Source organism: Python bivittatus, unplaced genomic scaffold, assembly GCF_059951505.1.
Source record: "Python bivittatus isolate LINGU-HERP-01145 unplaced genomic scaffold, Pbiv_v1 ctg000530_np1212, whole genome shotgun sequence".
NCBI classification, from domain to species: Eukaryota; Metazoa; Chordata; class Lepidosauria; order Squamata; family Pythonidae; genus Python; species Python bivittatus.
In genome coordinates this window covers 2,568,204-2,587,077 of record NW_028277085.1, presented here as the reverse complement: position 1 = coordinate 2,587,077, position 18,874 = coordinate 2,568,204, and the positions used below count along the sequence as shown (strand labels likewise).

Sequence of the window (18,874 nt, the reverse complement as noted above, 5' to 3'; positions counted from 1 at the left end):
AACCTGTGGCCCTCCATAGGTTGCTGAGCTCGGACTCTCAGAACCTCTCCCCATGGGCCATGATGGCTGTGGCTGTTGGAAGTTGTAGTTCAGCAACTTACGGTCAGCTACAGTCTTGTGCCTTAGACCCTTGGCATCTCAAAGCGAGCGAAACCAAGCTGTCCATCCAGTGTGTGTTTTATTTTCATTCATCTTGGACTCCAATAAAAGATCCCGAGTTCTTTCATTCATGTTGAGGGGGTTGGTGGAGTGGGGAGGGAAACCGGCTTTTCTGGTTAGTATTAAGGGCTGCTTGACACGCAGTGAAAAAACAGGGCAGATTTACTCATAAAGGAAATGAAAAGGGAAGTTTCTGCCAAAGCAAAATATAATGTATTCAGTGGTGTATTCAACCAGGAAAGCTTTCAGCCTCACAAAAGTTAATTTACAATAATTTCGCTTCTAGGGCTATTTTTCTTCTCCAGAGAGAGTTTACAGAAAATACGGAAGTTTTGGCCAGCATCCACCGTTCCCCTTTTGCTATAGTTTCCTTTCTCAGCATGTTGCTTCTATCCAACCAGTAAATATCGCCAGTCTTATTTTCACAGCCAACTCCAGGGTTGTGGCACGATCGGGGAGAGCGATTTATAAAAGGGCAACTTGCCCCAAAGTCTTTGGAATGGACACTTTGCTTGTATCCGAAAAGTGCAAAATTCTGGCAGTGGTGTTGGGCTTGGCAAACGGAAAGAGAGGAGACAGAGCAGTGCCCTTCCTTTTTAGGAAGAGTTTCCCGGTTGCAACACTTCCATTCAAGCCTCAGACCCTCCGCCAAGAAAAATGGAGGAGAGCCTAGCCAGCACGAATGGCTCGGAATCCGAAAGAGGTTCTTCACCCCAGGTCTGAAAAACAAAAACATGTCTAGGAGTCCGAGAGTTCAGATGGAGGCACGCCAACAGGAAACTTTTCCAGCAGAGAATCCGGGGTGAAGTTTCGTCCACACCAAACAGCCTTGAGGAACTGGGATGATCTGGGAGGAAAGGTGGCAACTGCCATTTGGGGGACCTGAAGAAGATGCCCCCAGTATTAAGAGAGGGAGAACTTGCGCTGTTCTGCTATGCCCCCAAAACATTCAACCCCCTTTGGAAACAACCCCCGTGCCTTGGGAGGAAGACCTATGCCCAGTTTGATATCCTATTTGCTGGTTTTAAGGGATTGTGGGAATGTTTCTCGGATTTTGTATTTCCTTATTTCAGAGGTCATTCATGGGGAAAGCGTTTCATTGCACGTTCAGTGCTCTGTGGATGATTGCCTTGAATCTATATGATGCAACAGCATATATATCCAAAGAAATACGCACACACAAACACACCCTGTTACTCTGAGCTAATTCTCTCTTGGTATTTCACCATAAAACATTAAACATGGCATGACAATGTCTTTTTGCCCATGCTCAGAAGCTATACTTCCTTAATGGATTCATGCCAAGAAGGTGGGTAACTATGTTGTCTGAATCTACAGCCAAGCTAAACATCCAACCACTTCATCCAGAATGAGTTAGCAACAGCTCCAAACATTCCTGGTCTTGTCTGGGAGCAAACTAACCCTTCTCCCTGTGTTATACAAACTCCTTCCTGGAAGGTTAACTATCTTTCTGGCATCTGGGAGTGGAATGAAATCTAGAGGGCTCAGAAAGATGTGATTTCCCCAGGCGCTCTCTGTCTGACATCATTTCTGTTTTCACTTTCCTCCTGTTTCCCCCCTCCTCCCAGCCACATCAGAGGGATAAAAAGGGCCAAAATGATAGATATGACTTCCCCAGACCTGTCTACAGTGGTGCCCAACCTAATCATTTTACAACAGCAGGAAGGGGGGGTAAAAATCACAGCTTTCCAGACCATCCAAAGGCTGGGTGGAACTAAAAATGAGATCCCCAGACAACCGATTGAGTCACCCAAGTTAGGTTACTTCCAGGACATAAAGATGAGTCAACTAACTAGCAGAAGGGTCATTTCTGTCATGCGAATGTTGCCACTTATTCAACGGATCCAAAGGAGGACCCATTTGATGACATTGTGACACGCCTGTCCTCAATTTGATGTCCTCCTGGCTCTTAATGGACATCGTTGCCAATGGGGCCTGCATATGTGATGCCATCTGAGTGTGTAAGGGACAAAGAGAAAAATGGGACCCAGAAAAATAAAAAAGTATAGCCAAGATTCATGTTGGTCAGCCTTACACACATATTTCTGTACCATAGAATGATGGCTCTTCTTTTCTTACAAAAGAGATTATAAGTTGTTTCTCTCCATGGCCTTGAGAGACTGTGGGGAGGCTGGGAAGGAATGCAAAAGACAACAGGCATGAACAATCAAGAGATGGCGGATGAGTCCATCAACAGCTTATCTCATGAGCTGCAATTTAGCTCAGGTGGAGAAAAATCGAAGAAGAAGCTTTTCAACACATTCAAAGAGATTAACTTGCTATCAGTGAAGCTGGGGAATTCCTCTTACAGATTCCAAACTTCTGCACTGACCCCAAGACTAGCATTAACAGGACCTTCTTGACATCGGAATAGTTCTTGCGTCCTTGGCTTTGCCCAGCTCCGTGGGGCCTGACACTGACACTGCCTTCTGGGAATTAATGCTCTGCTTGCTGGCAAGTCAGCTTTATAGCTTTTCCCAAGCTTTGTGCCATTTAAGCTTATGTTTGTTTATGCCACCTCCACCCGTAATTCTCCACCTCCTTCACTTCTGGCCTTTGGCAGATGAAGACTCTCCAGGGCCAGATCTGTGAGCCCGCCACTACAAACCTTTCCCACACGTAGTGCTGCATTCAGTTGCTCCAATTTGCTTCCAGTTGTGTTCCCGGCTGCGTCTTGGAGGCTGACCTACTGGCACTTGGTTGTCTGGAAGATGGGAAGGAAATCTTCCAGGCTGAACCATCACTGATTGTCTCGCGTGACTGCTAGTCTCCTGATGCAAATCTTCCTCCTCATAATTCACAGTCTCTGTCACATCCAATTGGCCATTGAATGACTCCCCTAGGCAAATGAGGTCAGTAACATCACAAGAATGTACACTTCTTTCTCAGCTCTGAGCCAGCCAGAATACAAATGGCAAAAACCCCACGAGGGCTTGGGGTGAGTAGATAAGGTTTGTTCTAGCAGTGAACCACAAAACACCAGGATGGCTTGAAATACGCAAAGGTCCTGGACTGTTTGGAATAAGACATTCTATTTGTCACCAGGACAAAAAGTTGAACATTTGTTCTTTTGCCAACACAGCATTCAATTAAAGTGTCCTTGCATGAATAAAATTGAAGCAACAAGAGGAAACACACCAGCTGGAAATTAAGGGGAGGGGGAATTGGCGTGAGAAAAATGTTTCTTTATTATACCCATAATGAAGAGGCATTTTCCCAAAATACATTTAGGCTTTGGGTAGAATAAAAAAAATTTTTTTTCTCATACCATTTCCCCCCTTATTTTCCATGAACAAAATCTGTTTCTTGGTAAGGGTTCCCTTCCTTTTGCATTTAGAGAATTGTGGGGCAATCCCCAGAAAGACCATATAATAACCTTTTATTAGAATTTAACTCTCTAAAGGAGTGAAGGTGAAACAAAAATAATCTTTATGAAGTTAAAGAAACCAGAGCTGGTAGATAAATCGATAGCCACTCAGATAACCTTTTGATAAATCTATCAAGACTGTGTTACATTCAAAGCAATGATGAAAAATGTTATACTTTACTTTCAGAGATAGTTGTACTGGATCCATCAGAGAGAAGCATTTCATGCTATGAAAGAGGGACAGAGGAATGTCTTTTCTAAGAAGGTCCCTGCCAATCAAGAGAAAGTGAAAGTCATCAGATTGGTTGAGGAAAGAATCGCGTTCTTACCTGGCCGCCTATGAAGAGGCACCTGCGAACTGATGGTGTTGGGACCTGGAATAGTGTACTCATAATGTATACCTGGATTGGGCTGCTGATGAATCATCTGTGAAAGGAAGAAGAACCTCATGTTGGTCTAGTTTACTGTGATGACAAACCCAGTATCAGCCCCACTAGGTAGACCAGACCAGACCAGCAAATCAACTCCATTGAAAGGCTAAAACTACAGGTCATCCTTGTTTAGCGACCACAATTGGGACCGGCAACTCGGATGTTAACCAAAACTATCGCTAAGTGAAACCACAGCTGTGCTTATGATCTGACTTCAGCTTTCCTTTGCTTCACGGACCTGCAAAGGTTGTAAATGCAAGGAGTGGTCACAAAGTTATTTTTTCATCACCGTTGTAACTGTGAACGGCTGTTAAATAAGGCAGTTGTTAAACAAGGACTACTTGTACTTTGATTGAGATTGGCTGTCATAACAGAATCTTGCAAGTCTGATTATGCTGGACTTCCTTCCTTTCTTATGCTTCTGTGAATTAGGGAGGTGTCTGTCTGTCTTTTCCAAATATGTTCTGTCTCTTATGGACTTAAGATATGCTTTCTCCCTGATCACTTTGGTAACAGAACTTGCATATCTCCTTCAAGGTCATCTTCCTTACGCTCTACACACAGGCCACGTGTTGTCCCTGGTTACAGACATGTTTCCACAATGCAAACAAGACTGTCATCATCTTTCCCAGTTAAAAGACTTAGCCTGAGTGCTGGTAGGATGTGGCAAAAGGTGGCTGGGTCTGTCATGCAGTAGTAAAGGATGCTGGGAGATTGCCACTTCCCTCTTCAATTTCTGCCCTTTTTGTTTCCCTTTTGGACAGGGGAAAAGAGTTAAAAACCGCTGGTGGTGTTATTAGGGTCATTACCCCCACAAACAACTTAGCTTTATTCATCTCCACCTTCTCAATTTCCACATCGGAGAATAGGTCATAAATAAATAAATACACATGCCCAGACACCTGACTTCCTTCTCAACATATCCAAGTAGGAAATTAACCTAGAAAACTATTTTATCTATGAATAAGCAATTTCCCAACTTCTAATGATTAAGGATGGTTTCTCTAGGTTAATAAAGAAACAGTATTACAATCCTAGATCTTTGCATCTTACATAGACATCCAGGATTTCATTTGTTGGTCCATCTGCTAAAAAGGATTCCCCAGCAGTACTCGAGATTTCATTGGGTCGTTTGTAGATGAACATTGTTCCTCCTCCCTCGTATCTCCCAGGTCGATCAATTGCCCAGTTTCCATTGATAATAGCACGTCCTGATCGACTCCGTAGTGCTGTAGGAACAACAGGAAGACAATAATGTAAGTGTATATATATATATATATATGCAAAGTAATATTCTCATTGGAAAATCTGAACGTATGAAAATTATATAGCTCTTCTAATGCTTTGGGGTGGGGGGGGGAGAAGGAGGGTTTTACAGATAAGAACAATGAATTATGCAACTAGGTGCCAGGTTCATTGGCAAGACATCAGCAGAAATTCCTGGATACTTGGTTTGGCATGGCTTGATTCAACTCTAGGCTTGTACCTGGCTCAAGGCTCTCAGTCACCATCCAGCTAGAAAAGAATCTATCTCAACCAAAACAGTTGACTGCCCTCTGTCAACACAAAGGTGTGATTTCCTCTCTATACTCATTGTAGTTTAATTCTCACACTTTCTTCTTCCTCCTCTCCCATTGGCCTTGAAACTGAGGATTGCTGGTTGTTGACCGACCTGATATTGCTGCTCTAAAAAAACTCTGCCTTGTAACTTAACACCTACAATAACCATGATTAAATGAACCAGATCCAACTGTAGATTTGGGAGCTTCTTCAGAGGAAGAATCTGAGAAGGCTGCAGGGTCCACTCAGTCCAAAAAGCAATCACTGAACAGCCAAGGTCTCCAGATTCCACCAGAAGCACAACTGCCTCTAGATACTTCTCTCCATCCAACCTTAATTCTCCTTTTGAGCACACCCTACATTGCTTAGCTGCAACTTTCCCTTCACATATCAAGCTTCCAAAATTCATTCCATCTGAATTACAAGATGATGTTTCCCAGAGAGGCAGATCTTGAGTCATAAAGTAGCATTAACAATCTCAAATCGTGCAATCTCAGAATCGTGCAAGCCATGGTATTCCCTGTGACACTCTGTGGAAGTGAAAGTTGGACTCTAAAAAAGCAGGATAAGAAGAGTATTGATGCCTTTAAACTTTGGTGTTGGACCAAATACTCCTGAGAATACCATGGACAGCCAAGAAAACAAATTGATGGATTATTGAACAAATCAACCCAGAGTTCTCACTCAAGGCACAAATGACCAGCCTCAATGATCCTACTTCAGATACATTATGTGAAGACCCAGCTCTCTGCAAAAAGCTCTAATGCTGGGAAAGATGGAAGGAAAGAGAAGAGGACAACCAGCATCAAGATGGACAGACTCAGTTACAATGGTGGTGAGTGCACCATTGGGAGACCTGAAAGATGAGGTTAGGGATAGATCATCATGGAGAAAATCTATCTATGTGGTCACTAGGAGGCCAGAATGACTTGATGGCACATAACCATAATCCACAATATTTCAGATAGAGTAGATGTTTGACCCTAGTAGGAATAACCTTTCAAGTATCTGCTTGCTGTCCTTAATACAGCTATCTCCCCCCTGTGAACTGTCCATGGTTCTGACACTTTACCATTCATTTGCACGTTCCTTGCTCTTCAGCTCTGTCTTCTTCTGTCCACCAAGGCTAGAATCCAGCTACTTCCTGGACTGCCGGTGCTTACAGGAATAGGCAAATCTATTGAAGCTGATTTTGCCCGGTATCTCAAATATTTCCCTTTAAATTGTTCCACTTACTTTGCACAACTTTCCATATTCCTCAGGAAGCTTCTTAGCAGTGGATCTCACAATATATGCGTTTCTTGAAGCATATTGCCTGAATTCGTTATATCACTGGAAAAGCTGTGGCTGGAATTCTCCATCCTGCTTTTGTCAGTGTTTTAACATTGGGAAATGGGAGCTGAGAGGCTTTGGGAAGCAAATGATCCTTGGAAACCCCTTATGGACTTTTTGCATGGAACGGGGAAAAAATGAACATATGATTTATGGTTTTGATGATTAGACAATGTAGATTGTAGAAAAATGAGAGTTATGTTGTAGCCATAGAACAAGAGGTATATTTATAAATGTACTTATGACTGCTGAAACGAAGATCAGAAGCTACTTCTGTGTATCTTTTTTCTTTCTTTTCTTTTTACTTCTTTCTTTTTTTCTTTCTTGAACTTTTAGCTCTCTCTTTGATTTCTTTTTCTCACTCTGTATTAGATTCCATTCATTTTTATCTTCTTTCTTAAAATCTTTAATAAAATATAGCAAATAATCTTTAAAATTTCCCCTAAATCCCCCCAAAGCAAGTAGAAATTCCAATTTACATTGGGGAAAAAAAGATTGCATTGCTGAAATTTCTCCTTTTCAGTAAGGGGATATCAGATGGTGCTGGAATGGCCACCTGTAGACCATGGATGATCTTTCCATCTTTGCCATCGGTGAGCCAGGAATCAGGAAAAGAGAAAATAGAAGCACAACCATGATGGAAAAAAGGTAATAGCTCACTGGTAGGACACATACTATGCAAGGGAAAGGTTCTGAGTTCAACACCTGTCATCTCTCAGGAAACTATAAATATTTGTGCTTGAAGCTCTCAACTGTTCTTCTCAATTAGCCTTTCTAAAGCCATATGCCCTTAAACTGAATCATTTCTTGGTGCAAGCTGAAATAAATCCTTGAGCATTTCTGGCTGCAAGCAGTGTCTCTAGAAGATAAGATCTTGAACTGAAGCTGTCTTCCATATACCTCGACCACCGACATGGGGGAAACAGCATCTTGCACATATAGGACAAAGCCACAGCCACATTTCTTGCTGCTCTAACTTTATGCTAGGAGAGGAGGAAAAGCATGTTATCCAGGGCAGTGATTTATAATCTGTAAATATTCAATGTTATATTCAGTGCAGGGGCAAGCTGTTTTTCTTGATGCTAGATATACAGGGGTGTGTGTAGGCATGCGTGCATACGGGGCTAGGGTTCAAAAGTTAAGAACGAAATTATGCAGAGATATTCTGTCTCTGAAAGCCAGAACACATGTCAGCATCTTGTTGCATCTTCATCACACATTAAGTTTGCCAGCAGTGATCAGCAAATGGGTCTGTTCAAATATCTGGACCTGAAGTTCATTGGAGACCGACTTAGGGGGAAAGAGTGGGAGGGAATAAGGTTTCCTCTGAACGGCATACAAAATGCTACTACTTCCATGCCTTTCCTTCCAATGGCTCAGCTCAAAATCCCCTCTCTCCAGGCGCAGAGAAAATGGGTGATGAGAACTGTAATATTCTGTAATTCATTAATTCTGTAATTAATAGAATAATGCCTGCAGTGAATTCCCTTCACTGTTAGGCAGTCGCTCCCAGCACTGTATCACGATCTTTCCACCATTAAGCTAAAATATTCTTGCGTTTTAACATGCTTATATTTTTTCAAGATCGAAAGCTTTCTTAAACAACTATTGCAGGCTGTGCGTGCTGCGTAGTTACAGACGGTGTTGCTTTGTATGTTCTCTGGGAATTTGGGGAAAGTTAATTTGGACTCAAATCCAAACCTCTAAAACAAGCCACGGTCTGAATCTGACACAAAATCCTTCAGCCTGTGCACAAATAGGAGTGTGCTTGTGCCCTGAAATTTGCCCTTTTCAGAATTTTGCAGGGGGGTTGTATTAAAGAAATGCTCACAGTACAGGAACAAATAAGGTGATGAAAACATTGCAAGTCAAGAGAAACAAATGCCACAGGGGAAGGTTTTGTTCCATGGCAGATTAAATTATCATCAGTTTCTTTCTTGTTGCTTAAACACTCGCTTTCCAATGAGTGAATCAGCAGGACATTTCTGAAAACTTACCCTTCATCACCAGTTCTCAGAAAACCAACTGATTTCTTGAGAAATGCGACGTGCGCATTGTTTGGAACTGGGCTTCAGAGAGAAAGACATTTTTTTATTCCCTTTATGAATGTGAGGCTGCCAATGAGGGAGGGAGAGTGATATTTGAACAGCATGAGAACTATTCAAGGGCCGGCAATTGTGTGTCTGGAACTTTTAATGGTAAAACTGCTAAACCCTGCAGGATGAAGAATTCCCATTTCACACTTTTAAAATTGAAATCCTCGATGAGTTTTTGCACTGGGGAGAAGGAGCAGTGTTAAATAACCTATCCCTTTTCCCTCTTACAACAGTAACTATATACCGGGGAAGAATTGGTTGAATTTCTGAATTGTCAACCAGATCTGCAGTTAGAGACAGCTCAGAATAAGGTGACCTTCCAAAAGGGAGTCAGAAGACTCCCAATATAACCTTTGGCATTATCTGTGTTAATAAATATCACACCTTCTTTGAAATTCACTGTTAGACTATTTGCGTCTGGGCACAAATGTCCACAGATGTCTAGAGTTCGGAAATATTACTCATTCTTATTCTCACTAAGGTAATCACTTTTACACATGCTTATTCTCACTGAAATAATTGCTTTTAAAATGGCATGATAAATACCCCAAACATTTCCCCAGTGCAGGAATAACAGGGAGATTCTGCTGTTCTATCTACCAAAGCGCTAATTCACACATCACCCCAAGAACTATGGTTTGTTTTAAGCGCGATCTTATGAAAAAGCTATAATTGCTTAGTTCATACATAGCACTAAACCATAAGCAATGGTTTATAAACCCCAATGGTTAGTTCATCCAGCATGCTAAGCCAATACTGAACAAATTAGATTATGACTTTGTGAAGGAACCAAGCCATATTCTTCAGATCCTTTTCTTAATACCTAAAACAGACGCAATATTAATGTACTGAGCAAGATGTAGATGTAAATATTCAGAAAACTCTTTGGGACTATGGATAACAATTTATCTCCTAGGTCTGTAGAGATGGGCTAATGGAAAGTCACGGCCATTCAGAAACATTTCATATTGAAAGAGCTTATGGAATCTCCCAATGAGAATAAAACCAGCTGATTCCAGCCTTGCGCATAACTTGAGACTGGAAAATGTGAGGGTCAGCATCTTCACTGGATTAAATAACGTTAAGAGTCCAAAATGTGTATCAAACTGGTTGCTAGGTTAACTGCTCCAACGTCAGGTGGGATTTATGGGGATTATGACGCAACAAATAACTTAATAACTTCTATACAATGTAAATCACATGTGGAGATGGAAAAGCACAGGAAGTGGTCCGGAAGCATTTCCTAAAATGCAAAGATTAAGCACAGCCTGGAGTTGGACACAGAGATGCCCCCCCCCTTAAAGGAGATGCGGTCTATTCACTGTTGTACCAAGAAAGCAGATTTGCAGATTATTGCAAAGGAAAACCAACGATGCGTTTAAAGGAAACGATCGTTCAGATCTATAGTTTGAAATGGGGGTGGGAGAGGGGGATAATGGCAATACTGTACTATTTCGGACAGTACATGTAGGATGCTTAATGATGCTTCAAACTGGCTATCAATCCTTGGAGACTCAGATGGAGTAGAAGAATCCCATAAACAACAGGACACTGGTTTGTCTATTGAAATGAAGAACATCTTCATCCAATAAGGATATCCCATCTGGAATCATGGGCCTTGCAATCATGGCCAACAATGTTTGAAAAAAATGATTTCTTTGTTGGCACAGTCAATTTGCATGTGTATATGTCTATGCGTGTGTGCATGTGTGTCTAACCTTTTCTGAACTTATTAGATCTATCTATCTATCTATCTATCTATCTATCTATCTATCTATCTATCTATCTATCTATCTGTAATTTTTATGAAGTGCACATGGAGAACCTGGACTGAAAAAAAGGATGTCGTAATTATGATTTTGCAGGAGAATGCCAGAAGATGCAGAGAAGCAAACCTGCCTTTGTCATTAGGCCTGTTCCTTTGGCCGTTGCTCTCATTATGGGATGCGATGATTATTTCCTTGGCTTGAAAAATGAGTTTCCAGTATGTGGGGTGTCTCAATAAAGAATCCATTAAAGAGACGGGCAGCATCTCTTGCTAAAAGAACGAGAGCATAAACCAGACTCCCCTCCCACTCAGACACCGTAAACTGCATGAAATTGATTGTTCTATCTCTGCCCTGAGAGTTCATCCGGCCAAATTCATGGTTTCCCTGCTCAAGGCACCAGCATTCATAATTTCCCTCGGTGAGATGGTTTAGAAATTCAGCTGGTGGGTACAGGAGGACCTGTGATGACATGGATGTAGCTATCAGTTAGCTAAATCAATTATTTCAACCAGGAACATAACTCAGGTAAGTCACTGATTCAAGAGCCCTAATCTAGTATTCTGCTGAACAGAACAGAAGAGACAGGACAGACAGGACAAACTTTATTATGGTCAGTGAGTGAACAGTGCAAATACTCTGTTGAAACCTGCTTTTCCATTTGTCAAAAGTTTTGTTTTCTCCCTTATTCTTGGATAGTGGCAAATTTCTTTCTCATTCCTCTTGGTGATGTTGCCAAAAGAGTGTTACTGTTGGAGCCGGTGGAGGTAGCCACCACAGGTGATGTTTTCTGTCACACTGTCTTTCCATCATTCTGAAGCCTCCAGGGCTGTCTCTATTTTCTCAAATCTTAGGAGCCAGGAGAGCAGATCACAGGAGAGATGATAATATAATGCAAGAGAGGACATTCACATAAATGTCCCTACACCCCTTCATCGTTAAATCAGGGCAAGGACATCGTATATCATCCAGGAGAACTTCATCAAAATCCCTTCTCCCTTGAAAGAAATGTCAAAAGCCACAGGTTTTTCATCAAATTAAAGAACAAACACAGAATAATTATTCTGCACAGGATCGAAGCCCTGCTACTAATACTAAAGTGTGAGAGCGTAAAAACTTTGGGCTATTTGAAGTACAGGAAGTTGGTCAAAGGCCTCTCTTTGCACACAGCTAGTATTGTGTTAACAATTTCATGTAACAGTGTTAAAGTTCATCGTGGTCCATCTCCTGTAAGGTCTCCTCCGGACCCTAATTTCTGCACGGAAAGAGCTTGCTGCATATTTGTTACAGAAGAAGATGATAGTCTGAGTTTGCTCTGGAAAGCCCTGAAATGTTTTGTTGCCTCAGCTCCATCCTTTCCTCTTCAAACAACTCTTAGTCCTGTCCTGACAACACCCCATGTCTGAGTGTCAGGAAACGTATGGAAAGCCACTCTGACACCAAAACATGAAAGGGGTAGAAGTGATCTCTTAAGGATGACTCCAAAATGGGCTGAGGCATATGTGGGGAATGCAATTTATGATTTGGCCACATAATCCAACTAAAATTCAAGGGCTGTGCTGGGACCAAGGGACTTGGCAGATGCCCTTCCAACCCTAAAACATGTTCTGAGTTTTGTCTTAAAAATTTTTGCAAGGAAAAATATCTGTTTCACTAAATGGAATCCAGTCCATTCTTGGAACTTGGGAGTTTCTTCTGCTAGCTGCTTGAGAGGGCCAGCTCCAAAGTGGAATGCTCTTCTTGGAAAATGTACAACTGACCAGCCCAGGAAGAAATGGAATATGGATGAGGTCATCACCAAAACAGAAAAGAATTCAAGTGCCTTCCATGAAGCTGGAAATGAGGATGTCTTCTCCTGGTGCCCTGATGCCAATGCTAGCCACAGGATATGTTGCTCATTGGGAAATAAATAACTTTTCAAAAAATCTTACTAGAGAAGTTGCCATGCTTGGAGGAAAGGATGAACAGAGAGAGTAGTGTTTCTAATTATTGAAGTGTAGCTGTGCTTACTGAAGGTCCCAACATCCACAACCTCTCCAACTCTTGTCTGAAACTCTGGCTGGCAACTCTGGGTTAAATGGACCAAGGATCAACAGAGGGCAGCTCCTTAGAATCCTCCCTACTCATAGACCTTTACTCCAACCTTCATGCCAAGAATTATGGCTAGTCTCAGCCCAATGTTTCTGCCCTCCTTGAGAGCTCTTCAGAATTCTTCAGGAATGCTGTTAGGCTCCCTAACACAAGTTAGAAATTGTTTGAAGCTTCCCAGAAACTCTGTGTGGCATGGCTTGGACTGAACCTTTATTGCAAGCCCAGAACAGATTCAATTTCTAGAAGTTTAAGCTGTTGTCCCAATTTATATGCTCTTGGATAAAAATCTGGCATCCTCTCTTCCTGTGTCTTCCACAGATCAATCATACAAGATCTTCTTCCCACATCCACCTTTAAGTGACAGCTATCACCTGAGAAACTCTGCCTCTGCGTGTAATTCCAGTTAGCTTTGCCTTAGAAAGAACCTCTACTGTGAGTTTGAATTCTACTTCAGGAGAAATCCGGGGGCAACCACCAGAGAGGAATTGCAGTTCAGTGGCAGAGTACATGGTTTGTATCCTGAAGGTCCCCCAAATAAACCACTGAATCTCCAAATAAAAGGACTAAGGAGAGTGATTAGAAAGACCTCAATGGAAAAATTGGCAGTCAGCACAGACAGCTGTTGGACTAGATGGATCAGGGATTATAATGCATTTTTTTTCATTAATAAGGGGGAAATGAAACTGAAAAAAAAGTCCCATATGAGGGAAACTGAATGTTGACCTAAGGAAAAACGCAAATAAGATGTGTCTTACAGGAAACATGGTGGCGGCAGTGTTCAAGAAGAAGAAGGAAGAGGAAGAGGGGAAGGCAGCTTTTGGATCCAACATTCACACATCATTCTGTCTTATCACTCCTAGGTCAGCCCTAGCAGCCTCTAAGATCTAGCAGAACATTTCTGGGGTGGGGAGGGAGATCCCACTTGTGTAGCTTCCCTTCTCAGGGTTCTGCAGATGCACGGTGCTCCTACTCTGAGAAACATAGTTCAACCCAACTAGAGGACACCAGACAGGGGGTTATTGTTTAATACAAGTTACCTTCCCTGAAGTTGCAAGATGCCATGCATCCAAAAGAGGCTACAGGGGTCATCAAAAAAGCTAGATGAAAGTGAGTCAGGACTCGATAGCAGCATTTAGGAGAAGCCAAGTGGTCAAATCCAATTAAATGCAGTTCTATTTTTAAACTGAAATCAAGGCATTAAAATAGCTAACTGGAGGATTTATTAATTGAAGTATTTATCCATAGCATGCAATATGACTTCTCCGGCAACTTTTCCCTAAAGGAAAAAAAAATCCTTGATCTCAAATCAGTCTCCTTGCCTTGTTACATAATTCAAGGGAAGAGCTTAAGAAATTCAAAAGAAGGATTAAAGTGTTTTTATTGCAAATGTGAAGTGTCACAGTAAGCCTGGACACAGTCAAAGAGGGTTTAGCATACAAATTAAGAGTCGAGTTGGCTCATCCATGATTGCCTCAGAAAGTTCCTTCCATCTGCTTACTAAATTATGGAATCAGAGAAATTGAGTTTATCTGCTTTGTGGGAGCATTTTTTAAAATTGTCCTTGACTTGTACAGGAATTATATCAAGTTTTCAGGTTCAGAAATTTGATGGTGAAAGAACCCCAATAGTATAGATGATGCCTCCAGCATTTAGAGTTCCTTCAAATGTTTTTCAAATGTGATGCCTCTGGACCACAAGCTTGTTTTCCTTCTCCATGGATCCCCATTGTCTCCAAATCTACTGTTTTGACCCTAATCTAAGTAAAGCTTGCCATATTCTTAAGAGACTGGTTTTAGCCCACTTATTCTCAGCAGAACCATAGCACGGTACCAGGTCACAATGGTTTGAAAGAGGTCTGCTGCTATTCAGACAACCTCAAACAAATCAACTCAGAGTTCTCACTCAAGGCCAAATGACCAGGCTCAAATTATCCTACTTTGGATACATTAAGTGAAGACCTGGCTCTCTTGGGTAGCCCATAATGCTGGGAAAGATGGAAAGAAAGAGAAGAAGAGGACGACCAGCAGCAAGGGGGATGGACTCGGTTACAGCAGCAATGGGGGCACTGTTGGAAGATCTGAAGGACCAGGTTGGGACAAAGTGGATAAAATCTATTTATGTGGTTGCTAAGAATTGACAATGACTTGATGGGACAAATCAATCAATCAATCAATCAATCAATTATAGACCACATCTTTAGAATCGATACAGACACCACAGCAGGCTCGCTAGCATCCTCCCAAAACAATATCTAAACTGCTTCCAATATGAAGCAGCCCCCTCATACTACTATTTATTGATAAGTAATAGACAGATAGCTTCAAGATCCAGGCCTTGAAATCAAACATAGTCTTTTGTCAGGGGCTGAGTCAATATCAGTTGTACAAGTAGTCTTTGACTTACAACCACAACAGGGACTGGGAAATTCATCATTAAGTAGTGTGGTCATTAAGTGAGGCATCATGTGACCACACCTGATTTTACAGCATTTTTTGCGGTGGTTGTTAAGTGAATCACATGGTTCCCCATTGATTTTGCTTGTTGGAAGCTGGCTGGGAAGGTCGCAAATGGCAATCACGATCCCAGGAGGCTGCAACCATCATAGATACCTGCTGGTTGCCAAGCACCCAAATTTGATCATGGAACCCCGGGGACACTGGTCGTAAGCATGAGGACCAGTTGTAAGTCACTTTTTTCAGCTCCTTTGTAACTTCAAACAGTCACTAAACGAATGGTTGTAAGTCAAGGACTACCTGTATGGCTCAGATTTCTTTGGGGGAGTTTCGACCTTATGGTCTTTTTCATTGCTTTGTGTTTTGCAGAGAATGCCTCAAGCTCCATCATATGAATAGTAAAAATGAGATAGGCTGGTCTTTGTGCAAGATGCTGGGCACTTTGCATGTTTTTATTAAGCATTTCAACCCTCAGTGGTAATAAAGCATGGAATTTCTCAGACTGAGAGAACAAAAACTGCCATGTTCTGCACCAGAAACAAATGCTCAATCAGTGACAGGTTAAAATTACCAACTAATAGCCCTACATGATTAAAGGTCGCCAGGGGACAAAAGGGAGTTGCAGAAAACTGATCTTTTAATCATGTTGGCAACTTCTTAAGAAGCAAGATAAGAGAAGAGTGGTGAATAAAAGATTGAATATACACAAAACCAAGCTGGGTTTTTAACAGCTCTTCTCCCCCAAAAATCAGGAAACTCTCTTTGTCTTTAATTGGCCTATCTAACTCAATATTGTTGGCTCGCAGGAAGAAGTTCTCCAATTATTTATTACTTGAAGAAAGCATAGAAATAAATCCATTTTAGCAGTTTAGAGACATCATTGTTCCCCATGTAACCCAAAGGCTGATCTAAATTAAGAGATCTGATATGAATTAAGAGCCTCACTGGATCAAATCAACACAGTCAACCCTAAATATTTTGCTGCATGAGGCTAAAACAAGAAAGCACACCCTCTCATTCCACAGTCAAAACTCAGCTGGGTGTGCACTTGAATCATTCTTCTGTACTAGAAATGGGACACAGTAGCTCTGGGAACAAGTGGTGAAGCTGGGTTTGGCTTGTTACCCAAGCTTTCCCTTCTCTATCACTACAAAAAAGGGGGTCAGGAATGGAATCTCTTAGTCCACAAGATCAAAATGAAAGTTTCCCCAGTGAAGGCTATGATGAGGATTTGCTCAAAACTTTGGTGGAACCCAAAGTAGCCCTCCAATTTCAGTTTTCTTTCAGCCATCTGACAGAGGGTGGACGTGCGTCCTGACCTACTACGCCTAGTTAGGCTGGGCCTATCAGATCCAAACTGCAGGGGCTGGATGGAAGAAAGCACTGCAGATGGGCCTTTTGTTGGATGATTTGATAATCTTGGTCTTTCCCCCCCCCCCCCCATGCTCCCTTGCTATTAGGTGTCCTACACATCCAGTTGCCAGTTCCTCCACTTTTCCAAGTTCTAAGACCATTTATTTAACTTTTGCACGCATGTAACTTAATCCTGTCCTATCATAAAATGATACTCTGCTGACTCATACATGCACATGAGAGTTGGCTGATCAAAATGTATAAGGGCTGTGAGTAGCAGTTCCACTGTGGCCAGCAAAGAAAGGTGAAACTCACTGATGTTTTCCAACTAAACAGTCAACCAGAGATTCTCTCCCCCAGGAGAAATACAATATTTTGTTGGAATGTGCTCCTCTGGACACTCGCTTGCTTCTTGTAACTGTAGGTTTGTGTTAAAAGGTTTCATTTTGCTCTTGCTCATCTTTCCTTTCGAGGTGACATTTCAAGGGAAATATTTCAAAATGGAGAACGAAGACAGTGACAAACAATGACAAAGTGCTAAGCAGATGTTGGCCTGCAAGAGTTAATCGTGATGCTACGTATGCTCTCACACAAGCCAGAAATACAACTCCACACTTTTCCAAATACATTCTTCACACAGCAGACATAATTTTAGCTTGCACGTTAATAAAATGTGTGGGCCTTTCCCACAATCACGTTAATGCCTACTCCTTAGCATTTGCTGAGAAAAGAATTCATCCAGATACTGAACTTAGCTCATGCCAAAATACAGCTGAACCAAAAATATTAAGAGCTTTTCACACAATTCTTTTCCCTGCTTTTTTTTTTCTTTAAACAGCAGTATCTAAAAATCTGTCCTCTACTTGGAAGTACACTACACTTCACTACTACCAAGAGAGCCAGTTTGGTGTCATGGTGAAGGCACCTGCCTAGAAACCAGGAGACGGTAAGTTTTAGTTCATCCTTAGGCACCAAGCCAGCTGGGTGACCTTGGGCTAGTCTCTCTCTCTCAGCCCTAGGAAGGAGGCCATGGCGAACCATTTCCAAAAATGCTACCAAGAAAACTGCAGGGACTTGGCCTGACAGTCACCAGGAGTCAACTCTGACTCGAAGGCACCAAAAACGAAACAACCAAAAAACATACATCTAGTCTTTGTGAAAATACTTGCTTCTTCAACCTCCCTGGTTTTCAATAACATCAAGCAAGCAGCTGGGTTTAATTTGATACAGGACATGTGGCATGCTGTTCCCCATGCTGATTGGGTAAAATCACCAGGAGACTCCTCCAGGATAAAGATAAGAGCAGTAATCAGAGGTACCCATGATGCCCAAGAAAATCAGAGCTGAGGAAGACAAATGTTTCATACCTCTGTCTAGAATTGTGCAGGGTTATTCCAGGCGTCTTCAGGCCAATGGGCACATTTGAACATCAGAGATCGCATCCTGGGTGCCCCAAGAAAAGGGTTGCCAGAGTGGGGAAGCTGGACTTTTCCCAAAAGGGCTCCCACAGTGGGGTGGCCCAAGGGACAATTTACTCAAATGCAAGAGTGAAGTTGCTCTCTGCTGCTCTTTCTAGCTGCCTAGAATATTTGCTATCAACTCCTAGCTTGCAGGAGACTCCATCTGCAAGAAAACCCATGGGGGCCGAATGGAATCAAGGCCTTTCTTAGAATTAGATGATTCTAGAGGCTGGTCCTTTGGTTTCCATCAGGCCAATAATCTTTTAAAAGTTTAAATAAATGGAGATACCAGGTTTTAGGTCACAGGGAACTAATTGAACTGAAGGCAAATCCTTCTTCCAAGCACAGACCTCACTAGGTTTTCATTAGCAAGCTTTATTAAGATGAAAGTAGGATGGTTACAGGAATTCTAGCAAATGGATTATTTTCTCTTGGAGTCCAAATATGTCTGTGTAAGCTGGAGGGGGAGGAATTTTCTGATTCTTTCTTTTTAGCAGCCTTATGATATAACAGTGAGGGGGCCCATCTTTTCTCAGAAAGCTGTGGGTCTACAGCTGTGGGTTTTTGGGTGATGGTTATTTGAATCCTTATTAGTCTGAAAACCAACCCTTTCAGTAAGGAGACTATGTTATGGTTTAAGAATGCAATCTGCTATTCAGGAGCAGTCGCCTTCAGTTCAGTGGGACGTATATTTAGATGCAACCCGAGAACTGGGATGGGGGAAAATCTACCTCGTGGAAATGGATAATATCTGTTCCAGCACTGTTGTCTAGCCTCTTTTCCCA

At 42.0% G+C, this 18,874-nt stretch overlaps 1 protein-coding gene across 1 annotated transcript in view; it reads right to left on the bottom strand.

Annotated features, from left to right (window-relative positions):
* The window catches only part of THSD4 (thrombospondin type 1 domain containing 4), a 190,670-nt gene that overhangs the window by 23,760 nt on the left and 148,036 nt on the right, over positions 1-18,874 (bottom strand). The window contains exons 9-11 of the mRNA XM_088148354.1: positions 5,032-5,207; positions 3,877-3,973; positions 2,789-3,019 (exon numbers count right to left, since the gene is read on the bottom strand). Of these exons, the coding sequence (XP_088004480.1) occupies positions 2,789-3,019; positions 3,877-3,973; positions 5,032-5,207 (504 nt within the window). The remainder of the gene's footprint in view (positions 1-2,788; positions 3,020-3,876; positions 3,974-5,031; positions 5,208-18,874) is intronic.